Raw genomic sequence first — 23,227 nt, forward strand, 5'->3', positions numbered from 1 at the left:
CTGCGCGAACGGAAGGCAGACTCGGCTTCCAAGAGGTTCTTAACCGGTTTGCCGTTTTCTGGCGACCGCTTGTTTGGCGAACGATTGGATGAGATTATTAAGGAATCCAAGGGAAAGGACTCCTCCTTACCCCAGTCCAAACCGAAGAGACCTCAGGAAAGGAAAATACAATCGAGGTTTCGGTCCTTTCGTCCCTCCGCCAAGCCTCAATCCTCTTCGTCCAGCAGGCCGGAGAAAGGCCAGAGGAACTCCTATGCGTGGCGGGCTAAGCCACGCCCCCAGAAACCCGCCGGAGGCAATGCCTCCAAGGCGGCCTCTTCATGACTCTCGGCATCCCCGAACCACATCCTCGGTCGGTGGCAGGCTCTCCCGCTTTTGCGACGCCTGGTGGCCACATGTTCAAGACCGATGGGTGAGAGACATTCTGTCTCACGGTTACAGGATAGAGTTCAGCTCTCGTCCCCCGACTCGTTTCTTCAGAACCTCTCCGCCCCCCGAGCGAGCCGATGCACTTTTTCAGGCGGTGAACGCTCTGAAGACAGAAGGAGTTGTGATCCCTGTTCCCCCCCAGGAACATGGTCGCGGCTTTTACTCCAACTTGTTTGTGGTGCCAAAGAAGGACGGCTCGTTCCGTCCCGTTCTGGACCTCAAACTGCTAAACAGACATGTGAGCACCAGACGGTTTCGGATGGAATCTCTCCGCTCGGTCATCGCTTCGATGTCACAAGGAGACTTCCTAGCATCGATCGACATCAAGGATGCTTATCTCCATGTGCCGATCGCATCCGAACATCAACGCTTTTTGCGTTTCGCCATCGGGGACGAACACCTTCAGTTCGTGGCATTGCCTTTCGGCCTGGCGACAGCCCCACGGGTGTTCACCAAGGTCATGGCATCTGTTGTGGCGGTCCTACACTCTCAGGGCCACTCGGTGATTCCCTACTTAGACGATCTTCTGGTCAGGGCACCCTCTCAGATGGCGTGTCAAAACAGCCTTTCCGTCGCTCTGGCGACTCTCCAGCAGATCGGGTGGATCATCAACTTCCCAAAATCCAAGTTGACACCGACCCAATCACTGACGTACCTTGGGATGGAGTTTCATACTCAGTCAGCGGTAGTCACCGCTGGACAAACAGCTTTCGCTGCAGGCAGGTGTGCAATCTCTTCTTCGGGGTCAGTCACACCCCTTGAGGCGCCTCATGCACTTCCTGGGGAAGATGGTGGCAGCGATGGAGGCAGTGCCCTTCGCGCAATTCCATCTGCGGCCACTCCAATGGGACATTCTCCGCAAATGGGACAGGAGGTCGACTTCCCTCGACAGGAACGTCTCTCTTTCCTTTGCAACCAAGACGTCACTTCAGTGGTGGCTCCTTCCCAACTTTCTGTCGCAGGGAAAATCCTTCCTACCCCCAACCTGGGCTGTGGTCACCACGGACGCGAGCCTGTCAGGGTGGGGGCCGGTTTTTCTCCACCACAGGGCTCAGGGAACCTGGACTCCGATAGAGTCATCCCTTCAGATCAATATTCTGGAGATAAGGGCAGTGTATCTAGCCCTATCGGCAGTTCAGGATTGGTCGCAGTTTCGACTGCCTTATGTATTTCCTCCTCTGGTGATGCTGCCCAGAGTGCTGCGCAAGATCAGGTCCAACTGTCGTCGCGCCATTCTCGTCGCTCCAGATTGGCCGAGGCGGTCGTGGTACCCGGATCTGTGGCATCTCACGGTGGGCCAACCGTGGGTGCTCCCAGACCGCCCAGACTTGCTGTCACAAGGGCCGTTTTTCCACCTGAATTCCGTGGCCCTCAACCTGACTGTGTGGCCATTGAGTCCTGGCTCCTAGCGTCCTCAGGGTTATCTCAAGATGTCATTGCCACCATGAGACAGGCCAGGAAACCTACGTCCGCCAAGATCTATCACAGGTCTTGGAGGATCTTCTTATCCTGGTGCTCTGATAAGGGTTTTACTCCCTGGCCTTTTGCCTTACCCACTTTTCGTTCATTCCTTCAATCCGGAATGGACAAGGGGTTGTCTCTTGGCTCTCTCAAGGGACAAGTATCGGCGCTATCCGTATTTTTTCAAAAGCGTCTAGCCAGGCTTCCGCAGGTTCGCACGTTCCTGCAGGGAGTTTGCCACATAGTCCCACCTTACAAGCGTCCGCTGGAACCCTGGGACCTTAACAGGGTGCTAACGGCTCTTCAGAAACCACCTTTCGAGCCGCTGCGGGATGTCTCTTTATCACGTCTTTCGCAGAAGGTGGCATTTCTAGTGGCAGTTACATCGCTCCGTAGAGTGTCGGAGCTGGCAGCGCTGTCATGCAAAGCCCCCTTCCTGGTTTTTCACCAGGATAAGGTGGTTCTGCGTCCTGTTCCGGAATTTCTCCCTAAGGTGGTATCTCCTTTTCATCTCAATCAGGATATCTCCTTACCTTCATTTTGCCCTAATCCAATTCACAATGTGAAAAGGATTTGCACTCATTAGATCTGGTGAGAGCACTCCGGCTCTACGTGTCTCGCACGGCGCCCCTGCGCCGTTCAGATGCGCTCTTTGTCCTTGTCGCTGGCCAGCGTAAGGGTTCGCAGGCTTCCAAGTCAACCTTGGCTCGGTGGATCAAGGAACCGATTCTTGAAGCCTACCGTTCATCTGGGCTTCCGCTTCCTTTGGGGCTGAAAGCCCATTCTACCAGAGCCGTGGGTGCGTCCTGGGCATTGCGGCACCGGGCTACGGCTCAGCAGGTGTGTCAGGCAGCTACCTGGTCTAGTCTGCACACTTTCACGAAACACTATCAGGTGCATACCTATGCTTCGGCAGACGCCAGTCTAGGTAGGCGAGTCCTTCAGGCGGCGGTTGCCCACCCGTAAGAGGGGGTCGTTTTCGGCTCTTTTTATCGAGGTATTCTTTTACCCACCCAGGGACTGCTTTTGGACGTCCCAATTGTCTGGGTCTCCCAATGGAGCGAAAAAGAAGAAGGGAATTTTGTTTACTTACCGTAAATTCCTTTTCTTCTAGCTCCTATTGGGAGACCCAGCACCCGCCCCTGTTCCCTTCGGGTTGTTTGTTCTTTTGTGTACACATGTTGTTCATGTTGAATGGTTCTTTTGGTTCATGGTTTTCAGTTCTCCGAACATCCTTCGGATTGAATTTACCTTAGACCAATTTATAAGTTTCCTCCTTCCTGCTTTTGCACCAAAACTGAGGAGCCCGTGATGCACGGGAGGGTGTATAGGCAGAGGGGAGGGGTTACACTTTTTAAAGTGTAATACTTTGTGTGGCCTCCGGAGGCAGAAGCTATACACCCAATTGTCTGGGTCTCCCAATAGGAGCTAGAAGAAAAGGAATTTACGGTAAGTAAACAAAATTCCCTTCTTTTCAAAACTACACTAAGGATCGTATTAAGTGAAACACAGCTGCAATCAGGATCTCTGCCCCTAAGCTACTCTGCTCTCAGATTAGGTGGCAAAAACCTGGTGACAGATTTCCTTTAAATGGAGTCACAACATCAGTGATGTACAGTACCCTCCAGATCATGTTCCTCCAATACTGTTATTACTATTGACTAAATTCCATACTTAAGTGAAGTCTGTTGTTGCACCCACACCATTTGTGGCAATAATGACAAGCTGGTAATATAATTATCACACATCTGATTGGTTAAGAGGAGTCAGTTGTGTTTTTTTACCTACAATATGGAAGTTTACATTGCCCCCATCCTATTAGATCAGATTATTGTTGGTTTTAATTAAATGAATTAGCCTGGTATAGATAGGTGCCCTATTAATGAGGATGCAATGTATGTACTATTTCTCTCATTGAAGAATTATCTGTGCAGCTAATCTACCTGACAGTAATGTATTCTCGCATTGTGTAGGCATTGTCTTTGGCATAACCTCCTCTTCTCCTCTTGTTAGGTTTTATATGAGCTGCCGACAAACACGCAGTGGTGCTTTGATATCCAGTGGTGTCCGCGGAATCCAGCAGTGCTTTCTGCTGCTTCTTTCGATGGACGTATCAGCGTTTATTCCATAATGGGTGGAAGCAATGACAATCTGAATCAGAAGCAAGTGGATAAGGTAAATCACACCCTCTTCAGTCTTTACGAAGAAAGGTGCAGATATTACATGACATGTTTCTGATTTTGAAAGTAAATATCTGGCCTAAATTTTCAGCATTTCTCAATATTTGATTCATAAACTTATTTCCATCCCTGTTTTTTATTCACGGTTTCATGTTGTACATGTAAATATAATGGGTATGGTTTGGGGATATTTCCTGTGCAGCTTTCGTCATCTTTTGGGAACCTGGATCCATTTGGCACTGGACAGCCCCTTCCTCCTTTGCAGCTTCCTCAACCGACCACCCAGCAGAGCAGTGTTCAGCCGCTGAAAAAGCCACCAAAGTGGTTACGACGACCAGTCGGAGCTTCATTTTCTGTAAGTAGAAGACGCTTTAATAATTACAGTTTAGCACTTTGTATTATCTTCCTCCAGTAGGGTTTCCAACTGCTACTCCGTTGACTTGTAGACGTCAGTACTGCGCACAAGTTAATTCAGGTTTGGAATAAAGTCTGTAAAATAAGTGTTAATAGTTTATTTTTGTCTATCAGCAAAATACGAAATGAATGAGAAATCTAAAGTAATTCAATATTTGGTGTCCCCACTTTCAAAACAGCATTTATAGTTGCACACCATTTTTGAGGGATCTCAGCAGGGATGTTGTTGAACATCATGGAGAACCAGCCACAATCATCTGTAGACGTAGACAAGCACAAATCCTTCCATCTTTTCATGTAATCATGAACTCAATGACCTTTAGATCAGGGCTCTTTCCGGGCCATATCATCACTTACAGGTCTCCTTGTTTTTCTTAACTCTGAAAATAGTTCTTAAAGACTTTGGCCCCAAATTTACGAACCAATCAGACACTTTCCTGATTATGTTGTATGATTGATAATTATCTGCCTGTGTTTTTTTACCATGAAGAGCACCATTAAAGGGAACCTGTCAGCAGAAATGTCCCCTAAAACCTAACAGATTCCCCCTCTGCAGCTCCTGGGCTGCATTCTAGAAAGGTCCCTGTTATGATTGTGCCCCCTTTCTGACCAAAAAAAAGTGTTTATAAAGTTGTACCTTTTTGGCTTCGGATTCTGTAAATCTGACATGGGGGCGGGCTGCCTGATGGCCGTTGTGCTGCCCCCTGGTCCTGTATGCCGCCCCCATCGCTCCTTTCCATACTTGTGGACGCCGCCCACTGCTCCAGCCATCCCCGCGCATGCCCAGTGCCCATCTCTCGTGGACGAGCACTGTGCCCAGCGTCACCGCTGTGACGTGCGCGCAGGGTTTAGATTATGGGTGGTGCTGTGATGTTTATTACTAAGCAACCGCCCATAATCGCAAATGAGCGCTCATCCCATCTATTTCCTGCCTCGGGGCAAGATGGGAAGGAGGTGACGTGGGGTCAGCAGCACCACGCTTGCGCAGAACGAAGCAGGCCGAGGGGGAAAGCGCGGTCCCGCGATTATGGGCGGTTGCTTAGTAATAAACATCACAGCACCGCCCATAATCTAAACCCTGCGCGCACGTCACCACGAGAGATGGGCACTGGGCATGCGCGGGGATGGCTGGAGCAGTGGGCGGCGTCCACAAGTATGGAAAGGAGCGATGGGGGCGGCATACAGGACCAGGGGGCAGCACAACGGCCATCAGGCAGCCCGCCCCCATGTCAGATTTACAGAATCCGAAGCCAAAAAGGTACAACTTTATAAACACTTTTTTTTGGTCAGAAAGGGGGCACAATCATAACAGGGACCTTTCTAGAATGCAGCCCAGGAGCTGCAGAGGGGGAATCTGTTAGGTTTTAGGGGACATTTCTGCTGACAGGTTCCCTTTAATCCTGACTAAAATTCCCAACTCCGTTTGTTGAATTGCAAACGTGATTGAGGGACGCTGATGAGTTGTCTTTACAGCTACGGTCTGCTGAAGACCCCTGTGTTTGTCATCTCAGCTCGTTGCTGTCTTCATAGGAGAATGTGATCTCTTCTATACACAGCAATTCTGGGGCATTGCTATATATAGCAAAAAAACTATTGGAATATTGCAGGCTCAAGTCCTCTAAGAGGACTTTTTAAATAAAGTACAAAATAGAGAAGCAAATTCTAAAAGAAATAATATATATTAAAGTTCAAGCTTCACTCCTTTTACCACATTAAAAATTAAGAAAAAAACACCTTTGGTATCACTGCATTTGTAAAAGTCTTATTTATTAAAAGATAAAATATATTTATCTGATCAATAAACGGCATAACAAAAAAATCCAAGCTCCAGGATTGCAGGTTTTTTACCACTTAAATAAAACAAAAATTATACATGTTTGATATCTACGTAATAGTACCGAGTTGGATAATCATACTACCAGGTCAGATTTATGGTAAAAAGAACTCTATAAATTAAAAAAACAAATTCCAACATGTCCCAGCAATCAGTAAGTTATTCCTTATGATATGTATGAGGGATAACTTTCAGTCTTGGTAAAAATAAGTTCATTGAGATAAATATTAACAAAACTACCATAGCCCATTTAAAATTTGTCAGATTTCTGTCAATTAAGATCACCAAGCTAATATCAAGTGGTGGGATCAGTGGGGGATTCTACTCCAGTCTTGAAGGTAAACCATACTATTTTCCAAAGGTTCCTTTGTTTTGTTTTTTTTCAGTTTGGAGGGAAGTTGGTTACATTTGGTGCTGAGAAGACCCAACCAAACCAACAGCAGCCACAAGCTGAGCGGCTTTATGTGTATGTCAGTCAAGTGGTCACTGAGGAGGAGTTTCTGAACCGCTCTAATAAACTTCAAGATGTGGTCAGCACGGGTGCATTCCTTGAGTACTGCAAGAAGAAAATTGATGATGCGAGGAATGACTTTGAGAAAAATGTCTGGTCGTTCCTAAAGGTTAGTGTATTGTCTACTTTTCACTTGCTTTGTCATCGTATTTCATGGTCTTCAATCTTAAAAGGAACTTGTCACGTTCTGTGTGGAGTCCTGTTTGTGGACAGCATGGTATAGAGAAGGAGAAGCCGAGCAGAATGATAAGTTGTGTTGTACTTATTGAAATCCCTGTTGTTTGTATGTATAAGGGGCCTTTCTTTGTCGCTCCATTGGGAGACCCAGACAATTGGGTGTATAGCTTCTGCCTCCGGAGGCCACACAAAGTATTACACTTAAAAAAGTGTAACCCCTCCCCTCTGCCTATACACCCTCCCGTGGATCACGGGCTCCTCAGTTTTATGCTTTGTGTGGAAGGAGGCACACATCCACTCATGCATTCCCATTTTAGTCATATCGGTTGGAAGAAAAGAGGGCCCCCACGGGGCCCCCGGCATGCTCCCTTCTCACCCCACTACGTCGGCGGTGCTGTTAAGGTTGAGGTACCCATTGCGGGCACAAAGGCCGGAGCCTCATGCCGTTTTCCTTCACCATCCCTTAGCGGCTCTGGGAGAAGTGGGATCCTGATCGGTCATCCATTTACTGGGACCGGGCTCCCTCCGCAGCCCCTGTGGGAATCTGCCGGACAGGAGTCTATGCATCCTCAGGGACCGGGCCCTGCATCTATAAGGTACTCTGTGTCCCCATGGGGACTGTGCATGGAGCGCTTGTTTCCCGGACGCTGCAGCAGCTGCTGATTTGTGAAGACCGGGACTTCCGCGCCGACCGTGCCTGCTTGTCAGCCGCGGTCTTAAATTTAGTCCCCGGCTTCATTGCGGCCTAGTAGCATAACTCCCGCCCCTGGGCCTGCCAGTCAGGGGTAAGGGCGGGACGGCCGACCTGACGTCGGTGGTGAGGGCTGGAGCATCCTGTATGTTTCCTCCCCCCTCACTGATCACTGTGGGGGCCCCAGATTCCCGCACTTTCATAGCGCCGCCCACGGCTCCCTCCTCCCCTGAGAGCTCCAGCAGCCATTTTTACTGCACATTCTGCCGGTGGAGGATTTTCAGGAACGAGCTCTGCAGCTCTGGGAGACCTAAGGCAGGGAATCTGGAGGACACACACCCCGCTTTGGGCGGTAGGTAAGCCACGCCGGTCACCCGGTGCTGGTCCCCCTAGGGTGCCGGAGTGTGTATATATATATATATTTTCTGTTCGGCCGGGTTGTTTACCCTTTCCCATATACCCTCAGTGATCACTCTCCTAGGAGACAACAGCATGTCGTCCACAAGGAGCAAGGGCGCTAAGGCACAGGTTTTTTTTGCAACCTGTACCTCTTGTGGGGCTATGTTACCTGCGGGTTCCACCTACCCTCACTGTGAGCAATGCTCGACCCCTGTTTCGCTTGCTCAGCTGGAGCCTCGGTCACTAGTGGGCCCCTCGGCTCAGGCAGACCCCCCTGCTTCCACTGTCCAGGCGGCAGGGACAGAGTTTGCAGTTTTCTTTGTCGCTCCTAATTGGGAGACCCAGACAATTGGGTGTATAGCTATGCCTCCGGAGGCCACACAAAGTATTACACTAAAAGTGTAAAGCCCCTCCCCTTCAGCCTATACACCCCCCGTACTGCTACGGGCTCATCAGTTTTTATGCTTTGTGCGAAGGAGGTCAGACATCCACGCATAGCTCCACAGCTTAGTCAGCAGCAGCTGCTGACTATGTCGGATGGAAGAAAAGAGGGCCCATAACAGGGCCCCCAGCATGCTCCCTTCTCACCCCACTCTTGTCGGCGGTGTTGTTAAGGTTGAGGTATCCATTGCGGGTACGGAGGCTGGAGCCCACATGCTGCTTTCCTTCCCCATCCCTCAATTAGGGCTCTGGGTGAAGTGGGATCCCATCGGTCTCCAGGCACAGGAGACCGTGCTCCATCCACAGCTCCTGAGGACCCTGCTGGATAGGAGCCGAGTATCGTTCAGGGACATGGCCCTGCTACTTGGAGGTACTCTGTGTCCCCGTGGGGACCGCGCACAGCAACACTCCAGCATTGCTGGGTGTGCTAGTGCACCGGGGACAGCAGCGCTGGCTGCATTTGTGCCACTATACACTTCAGCGTCGCTGAGTGTGTTTGTGTCTTTCTTCCCGCCCCCAGCCCTGCCAGTCAGGGGAAGGGCGGGACGCTGTACAGGTCGGCAGCACTGAGGGCTGGAGCATGCTTTGCATACTCCACCCCCCTCACTCTGCACAGTGGGGCACCAGTTCCCGCACTTTTCTGGGTCACGCCCACGGCTCCCTCCTCTCCCCAGGACGCTGGCAGCCATTCCTCTCAGCTCTGCTAACGCTGGAGAGGAGAGACAAGCTCAAAGAGACCCAGGCAGGAATTCTGGTGCCCACACAAACGCTTTGCGCAGGCGGTAAGCAGCACCTGTGGTGCTGGCCCCACTAGTGCAGAAGTGTATTTATAGTTTATATGATTATAGTCTATACTTTACACTGTAGGGTGCACTGTTGATTTGTGGCTATATACCCTCCTGTATTGCTCAGAGGAGACAACAGCATGTCGTCCACAAATAGCAAGGGTGCCAAGGCACAGACTTACTATGCTACCTGTGCAGCATGTACGGCTATACTGCCGGCAGGTTCCACTGACCCTCATTGTGTGCAATGCTCGGCCCCTGTGGCACTTTCTCAGCCGGAGCCTCTGCTAAGGGCGGCCCAGGGAGAACCACCTGTTAACACTGTCCAGGTGACAGGGACGGAGTTTGCAGTTTTTACTGAAAGACTTTCTGAGACTATGGCTAAGATATTAGAAGCCTTGCAGTCCAGGCCGGCATCTCAAGCCAGGGGCATTGTGGAATCATTGTCCCCTGGTTCCCCTCAGTGGGAACAGCAATGTCTTCCCGGGGTGTCTCATGGATCCCAGGGTGAGGTCTCTGACACGGACCGCAGCCCCAGACCGACTAAGCGAGCTCGCTATGAAATTCCCTCGACATCATCACAATGTTCAGGGTCTCAGCGAGAGGACTCTCTGTATGATGAAGCGGAGGTAGCTGATCAGGATTCTGATCCTGAAGCCGCTCTCAACCTTGATACTCCTGATGGGGACGCCATAGTGAATGATCTTATTGCGTCCATCAATGAAATGTTGAATATTTCTCCCTCAGCTCCTCCTGTGGAGGAGTCAGCTTCTCAGCAGGAGAAATTCCGTTTCAGGTTTCCCAAGCGTACAAAGAGTATGTTTCTGGACCACTCTGACTTCAGAGAGGCAGTCCAGAAACACCGAGCTTATCCAGATAAGCGTTTTTCCAAGCGCCTTAAGGATACACGTTACCCTTTTCCCCCTGACGTGGTCAAGGGCTGGACTCAGTGTCCCAAGGTGGATCCTCCAATCTCCAGACTTGCGGCTAGATCCATAGTTGCAGTGGAAGATGGAGCTTCACTCAAGGATGCCACTGACAGACAGATGGAGCTCTGGTTGAAATCCATCTATGAAGCTATCGGCGCGTCTTTTGCTCCAGCATTCGCAGCCGTATGGGCACTCCAAGCTATCTCAGCTGGTCAGGCGCAAATTGACGCACTCACACGTACGTCTGCGCCGCAGGTGGCGTCCATAACCTCTCAAACGTCGGCATTTGCGTCCTACGCTATTAATGCTGTCCTGGACTCTGCGACCCGTACGGCGGTTGCAGCCGTCAATTCGGTGGCAATACGCAGGGCCTTGTGGCTGCGGGAATGGAAGGCAGATTCGGCTTCCAAAAAGTGCTTAACTGGATTGCCATTTTCTGGCGACCGTTTGTTTGGTGAGAGATTGGATGAAATCATCAAACAATCCAAGGGAAAGGAAACATCCTTACCCCAGGCCAAACCAAAAACACCCCAACAGAGGAGGGGACAGTCGAGGTTTCGGTCCTTTCGGGGTACGGGCAGGTCCCAATTCTCCTCGTCCAAAAGGCCTCAGAAGGATCAGAGGAACTCCGACGCATGGCGGTCTAAATCACGCCCTAAAAAGACCGCCGGAGGTGCCGCTACCAAGGCGGCTTCCTCATGACTTACGGCCTCCTCACACCGCATCCTCGGTCGGTGGCAGGCTCTCCCGCTTTTGCGACACCTGGCTGCCACAAGTAAAAGACCGTTGGGTGAGAGACATTTTGTCTCACGGTTACAGGATAGAGTTCAGCTCTCGTCCTCCGACTCGATTCTTCAGAACATCTCCGCCTCCCGAGCGAGCCGAGGCTCTTCTGCAGGCGGTGGGCATTCTGAAGGCAGAAGGAGTGGTGGTCCCGGTTCCTCTTCAGCAACAGGGTCACGGTTTCTACTCCAACCTGTTTGTGGTTCCAAAGAAGGACGGGTCCTTCCGTCCTGTTTTGGACCTAAAACTGCTCAACAAACACGTAAGGACCAGGCGGTTCCGGATGGAATCCCTCCGCTCCGTCATCGCCTCAATGTCCCAAGGAGATTTCCTAGCATCGATCGATATCAAGGATGCTTATCTCCACGTACCAATTGCTCCAGAGCATCAGCGCTTCTTGCGCTTCGCCATAGGAGACGAACACCTTCAGTTCGCGGCACTGCCGTTCGGCCTGGCGACAGCCCCAAGGGTTTTCACCAAGGTCATGGCTACAGTAGTTGCGGTCCTCCACTCTCAGGGTCACTCAGTGATACCTTACTTAGACGATCTGCTGGTCAAGGCACCCTCTCAAGAGGCATGCCAACACAGCCTCAACGTTACTCTGGAGATTCTCCAGAGTTTCGGGTGGATCATCAATTTTCCAAAGTCAAATCTGACACCGGTCCAATCACTGACATATCTTGGCATGGAGTTTCATACTCTTCCAGCGATAGTGAAGCTTCTGCTGGACAAACAGCGTTCACTACAGACAGGGGTACAATCTCTCCTTCAAGGTCGGTCACACCCCTTGAGGCGCCTCATGCACTTCCTGGGGAAGATGGTGGCAGCAATGGAAGCAGTCCCTTTCGCGCAGTTTCACCTGCGTCCACTTCAATGGGACATCCTACGCAAGTGGGACAGGAGGCCGACGTCCCTAGACAGGAACGTCTCCCTCTCTCAAGCAACCAAAGCTTCCCTTCGGTGGTGGCTTCTTCCCACCTCATTATCGAAAGGAAAATCCTTCCTACCCCCATCCTGGGCGGTGGTCACGACGGACGCGAGCCTGTCAGGGTGGGGAGCAGTTTTTCTCCACCACAGGGCTCAGGGTACGTGGACTCAGCAAGAGTCCTCACTTCAGATCAATGTTCTGGAGATCAGGGCAGTGTATCTTGCCCTAAAAGCGTTCCAGCAGTGGCTGGAAGGCAAGCAGATCCGAATTCAGTCGGACAACTCCACAGCGGTGGCTTACATCAACCACCAAGGTGGGACACGCAGTCGGCAAGCCTTCCAGGAAGTCCGGAGGATTCTGCTGTGGGTGGAAGCCACAGCATCCACCATATCCGCAGTTCACATCCCGGGCGTAGAAAACTGGGAAGCAGACTTTCTCAGTCGCCAGGGCATGGACGAAGGGGAATGGTCCCTTCACCCGGACGTGTTTCAGGAGATCTGTTGCCGCTGGGGGATGCCGGACGTCGACCTAATGGCGTCACGGCACAACAACAAGGTCCCAACATTCATGGCTCGATCTCAAGATCACAGAGCTCTGGCGGCAGACGCCTTAGTTCAGGATTGGTCGCAGTTTCAGCTTCCTTATGTATTTCCTCCTCTGGCTCTGTTGCCCAGAGTGTTACGCAAGATAAGGGCCGACTGCCGCCGCGCCATCCTCGTCGCTCCAGACTGGCCGAGGAGGTCGTGGTACCCGGATCTGTGGCATCTCACGGTCGGCCAACCGTGGGCACTGCCAGACCGACCAGATTTGCTATCTCAAGGGCCGTTTTTCCATCTGAATTCTGCGGCCCTCAACCTGACTGTGTGGCCATTGAGTCCTGGATCCTAGCGTCTTCAGGATTATCTCAAGAGGTCATTGCCACTATGAGACAGGCTAGGAAACCAACGTCCGCCAAGATTTCCTCCCTAAGGTGGTATCCCCTTTTCATCTCAATCAGGACATCTCCTTACCCTCGTTTTGTCCTCATCCAGTTCACCAATGTGAAAAGGATTTGCACTTGTTAGATCTGGTGAGAGCACTCAGACTCTACATTTCTCGTACGGCGCCCCTGCGCCGCTCCGATGCACTCTTTGTCCTTGTCGCTGGCCAGCGTAAAGGGACACAAGCTTCCAAATCAACCCTGGCTCGGTGGATCAAGGAACCAATTCTCGAAGCTTACCGTTCCTCGGGGCTTCCGGTTCCCTCAGGACTGAAGGCCCATTCTACCAGGGTCGTGGGAGCGTCCTGGGCCTTGCGACACCAGGCTACGGCTCAGCAGGTGTGTCAGGCAGCTACCTGGTCGAGCCTGCACACTTTCACGAAACACTATCAGGTGCATACCTATGCTTCGGCAGATGCCAGCCTAGGTAGGCGAGTCCTTCAGGCGGCAGTTGCCCACCTGTAGAACGGAGCCGTTACGGCTCTATTATGAGGTATTATTTACCCACCCAGGGACTGCTTTTGGACGTCCCAATTGTCTGGGTCTCCCAATTAGGAGCGACAAAGAAGAAGGGAATTTTGTTTACTTACCGTAAATTCCTTTTCTTCTAGCTCCAATTGGGAGACCCAGCACCCGCCCCTGTTTTTGTATACACATGTTGTTCATGTTAAATGGTTTCAGTTCTCCGATATTCCTTCGGATTGAATTTACTTTAAACCAGTTTATAATTTTTTCCTCCTTCTGGCTTTTGCACCAAAACTGATGAGCCCGTAGCAGTACGGGGGGTGTATAGGCTGAAGGGGAGGGGCTTTACACTTTTAGTGTAATACTTTGTGTGGCCTCCGGAGGCATAGCTATACACCCAATTGTCTGGGTCTCCCAATTGGAGCTAGAAGAAAAGGAATTTACGGTAAGTAAACAAAATTCCCTTCTTTGCTGAGAAACTCTCTGAGTCACTTTCACAATCCATGGCTCAGTCGATGGAAAAATGGTCTGCCAAGCTATTAGAAGCCTTGCAGCCCAGACCGGTCCTTACACAGGCCCCGGGCCCTGTTGCATCGTCGCCTCCAGGTCCCTCTCGGTCCGCGCCGCAGCGCGCTCCCGGGGTGGCCCCTAGGTCTCACGTGGAGGACTCCTGCACGGACCACAGTCCCAGACCGGCTAAGCGGGCTCGCTGGGAATCTTCCCCGACTTCTTCACGCTGCTCGGGTTCCCAGCTTGAGGACTCTCTGGAGGAAGAGGCGGACGTCGCAGCTTATGGCTCTGACCCTGACGTTGCCCTCCATCTTGATACACCTGAAGGGGACGCCTTAGTAAATGATCTTATTTCGTCCATCAACCAGGTGTTAGATCTATCTCCCCCGCCTCCACCTATAGAGGAGTCGGCTTCTCAGCAGGAGAAACACCAGTTTAGGTTTCCCAAACGTACACGTAGTGCGTTTTTCGACCACTCTAACTTCAGAGATGCTGTCCAGAAGCACAGAGCATTTCCGGACAAGTGCTTTACTAAGCGCCTTAATGACACACGTTACCCCTTCCGCTCTGACGTAGTTAAGGGTTGGGCTCAATGTCCCAAGGTGGATCCTCCAGTCTCTAGATTGGCGGCTAGATCTGTGGTATCAGTTGCAGATGGCTCATCACTCAAGGATGCCACTGACAGGCAGATAGAGCTCCTGGTGAAATCCATCTATGAAGCCACAGGCGCGTCTTTTGCCCCGGCTTTTGCAGCCGTGTGGGCACTCCAAGCTATCTCAGCTTGTCTGTCTGAGATTAATGCGGTCACACGTGCCTCTGCTCCACAAGTTGCGTCTTTGACTTCTCAGGCGTCGGCTTTTTCGTCCTACACCATGAACGCCGTCCTGGACTCTGCTAGCCGTACAGCGGTGGCATCCGCTAATTCTGTGGCAGTCCGCAGGGCCATGTGGCTGCGCGAATGGAAGGCAGACTCTGCTTCCAAGAAGTTCTTAACCGGTTTGCCGTTTTCTGGCGACCGATTGTTTGGCGAACGATTGGATGAAATTATTAAGGAATCCAAGGGAAAGGACTCTTCCTTACCCCAGTCCAAACCAAAGAGACCTCAGCAACGGAAAATACAACCGAGGTTTCGGTCCTTTCGGCCCTCAGCCAAGTCCCAATCCTCTTCGTCCAACAGGCCAGAGAAAGGCCAGAGGAACTCCTATGCGTGGCGGGCTAAGTCACGCCCCCAAAAAGCCGCCGGAGGCACTGCCTCCAAGGCGGCCTCCTCATGACTTTCGGCTTCCCCGTACCGCATCCTCGGTCGGTGGCAGGCTCTCCCGCTTTTGCGACGCCTGGTGGCCACATGTTCAAGACCGATGGGTGAGAGACATTCTGTCTCACGGTTACAGGATAGAGTTCAACTCTCGTCCTCCGACTCGTTTCTTCAGAACATCTCCGCCCCCCTCTCGGGCCGATGCACTTTTTCAGGCAGTGGGCGTTCTGAAGACAGAAGGAGTTGTGATTCCCGTTCCCCCTCAGGAACATGGTCACGGCTTTTACTCCAACTTGTTCGTGGTGCCAAAGAAGAACGGATCATTCCGTCCCGTTCTGGACCTCAAACTGCTCAACAGGCATGTGAGCACCAGAAGGTTTCGGATGGAATCTCTCCGCTCGGTCATCGCTTCGATGTCACAAGGAGACTTCCTAGCATCGATCGACATCAAGGATGCTTATCTTCACGTGCCGATCGCACCCGAACATCAACACTTCCTGCGTTTCGCCATCGGGGACGAACACCTTCAGTTCGTGGCATTGCCTTTCGGCCTGGCGACAGCCCCACGGGTTTTCACCAAAGTCATGGCATCCGTTGTGGCGGTTCTACACTCTCAGGGCCACTCGGTGATCCCTTACCTCGACGATCTCCTAGTCAGGGCACCCTCCCGGGTGGCGTGTCAACACAGCCTGACCGTCGCTCTGGCGACTCTCCAGCAGTTCGGGTGGATCATCAACTTCCCAAAATCCAAGTTGACACCGACCCAATCACTGACTTACCTCGGGATGGAGTTTCATACACAGTCAGCGGTAGTCAAGCTACCGCTGGACAAACAGCTTTCTCTGCAGGCAGGGGTGCAATCTCTTCTTCGGGGTCAGTCACACCCCTTGAGGCGCCTCATGCACTTCCTGGGGAAGATGGTGGCAGCAATGGAGGCAGTGCCCTTCGCGCAGTTCCATCTGCGCCCACTCCAATGGGACATTCTCCGCAAATGGGACAGGAGGTCGACTTCCCTCGACAGGAACGTCTCTCTTTCCCCTGCAGCCAAAACGTTTCTTCAGTGGTGGCTTCTTCCCACTTCTCTATCGCAGGGAAAATCCTTCCTGCCCCCGACCTGGGCTGTGGTCACCACGGACGCGAGCCTGTCAGGGTGGGGAGCGGTTTTTCTCCACCACAGGGCTCAGGGAACCTGGACTCCAATAGAGTCTTCCCTTCAGATCAATGTTCTGGAGATAAGGGCAGTGTATCTAGCCCTATTGGCTTTCCATCGGTGGCTGGAGGGCAGACAGATCCGTATACAGTCGGACAACGCCACGGCGGTCGCGTACATCAACCACCAGGGCGGCACGCGCAGTCGTCATGCCTTCCAGGAAGTCAGACGGTTTCTGCAGTGGGTGGAAGCAACAGCTTCCACGATCTCCGCAGTTCACATCCCGGGCGTAGAAAACTGGGAAGCAGATTTTCTCAGTCGTCAGGGCATGGACGCGGGGGAATGGTCTCTTCACCCAGACGTGTTTCGAGAGATCTGTCGCCGCTGGGGAACGCCGGACGTCGATCTCATGGCGTCACGGCACAACAACAAGGTCCCGGCCTTCATGGCACGGTCTCAAGATCACAGAGCTCTGGCGGCGGACGCGTTAGTTCAGGATTGGTCGCAGTTTCGACTTCCTTATGTATTTCCTCCTCTGGCGATGCTGCCCAGAGTGTTACGCAAGATCAGATCCGACTGTCGTCGCGCCATTCTCGTCGCTCCAGATTGCCCGAGGCGGTCGTGGTACCCGGATCTGTGGCATCTCACGGTGGGTCAGCCGTGGGCGCTTCCAGACCGCCCAGACTTGCTGTCACAAGGGCCGTTTTTCCATCTGAATTCTGCGGCCCTCAACCTGACTGTGTGGCCATTGAGTCCTGGCTCCTAGCGTCTTCAGGGTTATCTCAGGATGTCATTGCCACTATGAGACAGGCCAGGAAACCAACGTCCGCCAAGATCTATTACAGGTCTTGGCGGATCTTCTTGTCCTGGTGCTCTGATAATGGTTTTACTCCCTGGCCTTTTGCCTTACCCATTTTTCTTTCATTCCTTCAATCCGGAATGGACAAGGGTTTGTCACTGGGCTCTCTCAAGGGACAAGTATCGGCGCTCTCAGTATTTTTTCAAAAGCGCCTGGCAAGGCTTCCACAGGTCCGCACGTTCCTGCAGGGAGTTTGCCACATAGTTCCACCCTACAAGCGTCCGCTGGAACCCTGGGACCTTAACAGGGTGCTAACGGCTCTTCAGAAACCACCTTTCGAGCCGCTGCGGGATGTCTCTTTATCACGTCTTTCACAGAAGGTGGCATTTCTAGTGGCAGTTACCTCACTCCGAAGAGTGTCGGAGCTTGCAGCGCTGTCATGCAAAGCCCCCTTCCTGGTTTTTCACCAGGATAAGGTGGTTCTGCGTCCTGTACCGGAATTTCTCCCTAAGGTGGTATCTCCTTTTCATCTCAATCAGGATATCTCCTTACCTTCATTTTGCCCTCATCCAGTTCACCAATGTGAAAAGGATTTGCATTCATTAGATCTAGTGAGAGCACTCCGGCTCTACGTGTCTCGCACGGCGCCCCTGCGCCGTTCAGATGCGCTCTTTGTCCTTGTCGCTGGCCAGCGTAAGGGTTCGCAGGCTTCCAAGTCAACCTTGGCTCGGTGGATCAAGGAACCGATTCTCGAAGCCTACCGTTCTTCTGGGCTTCCGCTTCCTTCAGGGCTGAAAGCCCATTCTACCAGAGCCGTGGGTGCGTCCTGGGCATTGCGGCACCGGGCTACGGCTCAGCAGGTGTGTCAGGCAGCTACGTGGTCTAGTCTGCACACTTTCACGAAGCACTATCAAGTGCATACCTATGCTTCGGCAGACGCCAGTCTAGGTAGGCGAGTCCTTCAGGCGGCGGTGGCCCACCTGTAAGAGGGGGCCGTTTCGGCTCTTTTTATTGAGGTATTCTTTTACCCACCCAGGGACTGCTTTTGGACGTCCCAATTGTCTGGGTCTCCCAATGGAGCGACAAAGAAGAAGGGAATTTTGTTTACTTACCGTAAATTCCTTTTCTTCTAGCTCCTATTGGGAGACCCAGCACCCGCCCCTGTTCCCTTCGGGCTGGTTGTTCTTTTGTGTACACATGTTGTTCATGTTGAATTGTTCTTTTGGTTCATGGTTTTCAGTTCTCCGAACATCCTTCGGATTGAATTTACCCTAGACCAATTTATAAGTTTTTTCCTTCCTGCTTTTGCACCAAAACTGAGGAGCCCGTGATCCACGGGAGGGTGTATAGGCAGAGGGGAGGGGTTACACTTTTTTAAGTGTAATACTTTGTGTGGCCTCCGGAGGCAGAAGCTATACACCCAATTGTCTGGGTCTCCCAATAGGAGTTAGAAGAAAAGGAATTTACGGTAAGTAAACAAAATTCCCTTCTTTGCACACTACGACATCGCAAGCCGATGCTGTGATGCCGAGCGCGATAGTCCTTGCCCCCGTCGCAGCTGCGATATCATGGTGATAGCTGCCGTAGCGAACATTATCGTTACGGCAGCTTCACATGCACTCATCTGCCCTGAGACGTCGCTCTGGACGGCGAACCGCCTCCTTATTAAGGGGGCGGGTCGTGCGACGTCATAGCGATGTCACACGGCAGGCGGCCAATAGAAGCGGAGGGGCGGAGATGAGCGGGACGTAAACATCCCGCCCACCTCCTTCCTTCCGCATAGCCGGCCGGGACGCAGGTAGGAGATGTTCCTCGCTCCTGCGGCTTCACACACAGCGATGTGTGCTGCCGCAGGAACGAGGAACAACATCGTAACATCGGTCTTTCCCAATTCATGGAAATGACCAACACTACATCGATGATAAGATTACGACGCTTTTGCGCTCGTTAATCGTTTCAAAAATGCTTTGCACACTACGATGTCGACAGCGACGCCGGATGTGCGTCACTTTCGATTTGACGCCACCGACATCGCACCTGCGATGTCGTAGTGTGCACAGTGCCCCTAAGAGTCCAGTGGGCGGTCCTATTTACTGATTGACAACTATTTCTATATGGATTGGGATGTGGGAAAGACTGTCAATCACTGAATAGAACCTCCTATTGGTCTCACATGCAAACAAGCAGAGATTTTAATTAATTAAATGCAAGTTTTAGGCCTTGTGTGCATGCTGCTTTTTTTATTAGTCTTTACTGCTTTTTTTGGTGCAGCTTTGGGTGCAGTTTGTGGTCCTAAGCTGCATGTATGGCCTTCCCCAGCAAAGTCTATGAGAAATCCGAAAGACTTTGCGCATGTTGCTTTTTTTTTTTTTGCCTGCAGTTTTGGTTGCAGAAAAAATAAGCAGCATGTCACTTTTCTGTGTTTTTCCTTCGTTTTGCCATTGACAATGTTAAAAAAACAAAAACGCAGGCAAAAACGCACCGAAAACGCTGCAAAAACGCTTGCGTTTTTTTATGTGTTTTCAGCCAGGGGTGCGTTTTTCGCTGGAGAAACAAAACTGCAGCGTGCGCACATAGCCTTACTGAAACTTTTCCCAATAAAATGTCTGTCAATTGGATCAACTTTTCAAATTCTATAACATCCTCCTGCAGATTAAACAGCATTGTCAAGATGACAGGTACCCTTTAAATAATCCATTTTTGAATTTACAGTATTTATTGATGGTAATGTCACTTGACTTACCAGATTGTGCATTAAAAGGAACCTGTCAGCAGGTTTTTTCTATGTAAGCTGAAGACTCCATGCTGCAAGGGTTAAAACATAGAATTCAGCATGTTTGTCTTGTCAAGGTCATATTTGTTGTTTATTTTCTATGTTTGTTTAAGCAGCAGTACATAGTAGGACTTCTCCTTGCTCAGACTACAATATCAGTCCGCATGCCCCCTCCCCTGATTGACACCTCACTATGAATGTACAATCCCTATAGATAGCCTGGTATGGGCGGGACAGCTCTGAGACCTGCTACATGGCTAAACCTAAACATTCTGATTGTGTCAGAAAGGCTGCAGCCAATAATCTAAGTAATACATCATTGAATTCAAACTCTGTCTATGCCCACATCATACTGAGATAGCAAAAACCTGCTGACCGATTCCCTTTAACTCATTGAAGTCTTAAACTGCATTTACACAGCATGATTATCATTCCTGGCAATGCTCGTTTCCTGATAATCATGCAGTTTTCAAACGGCTTACCCAACGACAGAGTAAACAGGTCAAGCAACGCATTGTACTGTGTGAACAATCTACTACAGCTTGTTCAGTGCGTCTAATGTGCATGTACACAGGCTATTAAACCACCGCCAATATGCAAACCTCCTGCCCACGCTTAATGCTATCTTGCCTGCCAAAGGCAGAGCAAAGTACTGTAATGCGCAGGTGCGGGAAAAGGTCAAAGACTGCCGGCGCATCTGCAATAGGTTAATCTACCCTTAGCAGGGCTGAGAGAAGTGCACAGGAGCGCAGTTGAGGCTTCTGTGTGGATGACATAGGACACGTCATCCATAGTGTGCAGGGAAGGAGAACAGTGGTTGCAAGAAGAGAGGAGGAGCCGGATCGACGCCCATCAGACTGGACAGTCTGCAGGTGAATATAATAAAAGGCCTTTTCTCTGACGCCTCATTGGGGGACACAGGACCATGGGTGTTATGCTGCCTATCCATAGGAGGACACTAAGTAGATACAAAAGACACTAGCTCCTCCTCTGCAGTATACACCCCCTGGCCGGGCCAGGCAACCTCAGTTTTAGCTTAGTGTCTGTAGGAGGCACATCCTTTCAAGGTTTTGTTATTTTTTGAGGGCGACTGTTTCCGCTAGGGACCGATCTCACAATACCATCAACGGGCGGGAACGCGGAGTGTCGCCTCCACGTACCCCCTCCTGCGACGCTGGATCCTGGGCTGCCTTTTACGGGACAACGGGTCCCACAGACACCGATTTTCCAGAGCCCAAGGCAGAGGCACAATTCCTCAGCTCCTCTTTGCAGGCTCTGAGTTGATACATTGCACCTGTGTGGCCGGACACAGCAAGCTGACTCTGCTATTCCACTGCCTGGACTGAGGCAGTGTTAAGGTGAGATCCCCCCTGACTGGTTTCCCAGACAAAGGGAGAAAGACGGTGCAGGGAAGGCTCCCAGGACTGCTGAATTTACAGTCTTTATTCCCACCATAGCTGCGTGCTGGCTGGAGGAGTGGTAAGTCCCTTGCTGATTGCAGGGAATCCTGCAGAGATAATCTACCGGTGGCGGGGGGAGGGCTCCCTGGGCTCATGAACTCAGTGTTTATTCCCTCTAGCTGCGTGCTGGCTGGAGGAGGGGGAGTCCCTTGCTGATTGCAGGGAATCCTGCAGAGATAATCTACTGGTGGTGAGCTGTGTGCTGACTGGAGGGAGGGGGAGAAAAACTGTCACAGAAGCTCCCATCCCGCCATTTTTTTTACTACCGACAGCAGGGGGGCACACTGACTTCTTCTTGGCGCTCTTTTAGCTCTAAGCCCTGCCCCCCGCGGGCCGCGATAAGCCCCGCCCCCCCAGGAAAGCGCGCAAAGTTCTCCACAGAGCGGGCTTACTCCTTCCTGAGGACGCAGGACCATCGGCTGATTCTGGTGAGGTACACCGAAGCAAATACAATCCTTGCTTCCCACTGCTTCACTTGTAGCTCTGCATATCATTGCTCCCCCTGCTGGCATACTCCTATTAGGAACATGCAGAATTCTAAGGGTACTAAGAGTGCTAAGGCTCACATAGTCTATTATTCAGCCTGCACTGCCTGCCACGCTGAGCTACCACGTAAACACACCTCTTCTCTCTGTGAGTCCTGTGCCCTTATAGCCCCCCAAGACCCCCCCGCCACCACCGCTGCAACCGTCAGCCCAGAGCCTAGGGCTCCCAGCTCACCGGAATGGGCACAGTTTCTGTTCCAATCCATGGAAAAACTGTCACAGAACCTGGTGCTGGCTATGCATTGTCGTCCTCCACACCCTTCTGGGCCCCTGGACGGAACGCAGCCTGAGGATACCCCTATGGAGGGGCCTTCTGAGGTAATCCGGGCCCATGCTTCACCGGTTGCAGGGATCAGAAAAAGAGCACACGGCCGGGTGTCTCCAGCACTCTCTCATGGCCCCCATGGCTCTCCCTCGGGAGCACACAGGGCAGGCTCTCCCACACGCTCCACGGCTTCTGAAGAGCCGGAGGAGGGAGAATGCTGTTTGTACCAGGATGATTCCTCAGTTTCACCCTCCCCAGATGATCAAACTGCAATAGACTCCCTTATAGCAGCAATCAACCAAACTCTGCATGTGGAGGATCCCCCATCCACTACCACTGACCATGCGGTCTCCTTTAAGAGGGCAAGGAAACCCCAAAAGGTTTTCGCTGATCACCCAGAGTATCAGGATATCCTCACAAAGCAAAGGGAGAAGCCTGACAGGCGCTTCAGTAACCGTGGAGTCCCGGTACCCTTTTGCCTCACCTGCCCCTAAGGGCTTGGTCGACCCCCCCCCCCCCCCCGGTCTCCCGCCTTACCACAAAGACGCTCCTGTCTTTACCCTTGGTTCCTCCATCAAGGACCCGACAGACAGACAGGTGGAACACCTTGCCCGCTCTGCCTTTGAGGCTGCGGGTTCCTTCCTCTTGCCCTCCTTTGCCTCTGTGTGGGTCGCAAAGGCGATCTCGGTCTGGGCAGAATTCTTTAACACTTCGCTTGAGGAATCCCAGTTCCCTCATACCTTCACAGAGGTAACAGCTCAAATTGCCGCTGCGGTGGAGTACCTCATGCAGGCCTCCATTGACGCTGCTACCTGCGCAGCTTTCTTTATCGTTCCTATGGGAGACCAAGACATTGGGTGTATAGCTTCTGCCTCCGGAGGACACACAAAGTACTACACTAAAAAGTGTAGCTCCTCCCTCTGAGCCTATACACCCCCTGGAGAACCAGATCTAGCCAGTTCATTGCTTTGTGTTCAGGAGGCATACATCCACACATGCATTCTCATCTGATTTTTCATTTTTGGAAAGATTTTGAAGAAAAGCGGGTCCAAGTCTGGACCCCC

General features: G+C 51.7%; 1 protein-coding gene across 7 annotated transcripts in view; it reads left to right on the forward strand.

The window, feature by feature from the left end:
* Positions 1–23,227, forward strand: part of SEC31A (SEC31 homolog A, COPII component) — a 157,648-nt gene that overhangs the window by 39,733 nt on the left and 94,688 nt on the right. For all 7 annotated transcript variants that reach the window (XM_075352408.1, XM_075352403.1, XM_075352400.1 and 4 more), the window contains exons 9-11: positions 3,904–4,065; positions 4,273–4,425; positions 6,705–6,938. In XM_075352408.1, the coding sequence (XP_075208523.1) occupies positions 3,904–4,065; positions 4,273–4,425; positions 6,705–6,938 (549 nt within the window). The remainder of the gene's footprint in view (positions 1–3,903; positions 4,066–4,272; positions 4,426–6,704; positions 6,939–23,227) is intronic.

This window comes from Anomaloglossus baeobatrachus, chromosome 1 (assembly GCF_048569485.1).
Source record: "Anomaloglossus baeobatrachus isolate aAnoBae1 chromosome 1, aAnoBae1.hap1, whole genome shotgun sequence".
Classification (NCBI taxonomy): Eukaryota; Metazoa; Chordata; class Amphibia; order Anura; family Aromobatidae; genus Anomaloglossus; species Anomaloglossus baeobatrachus.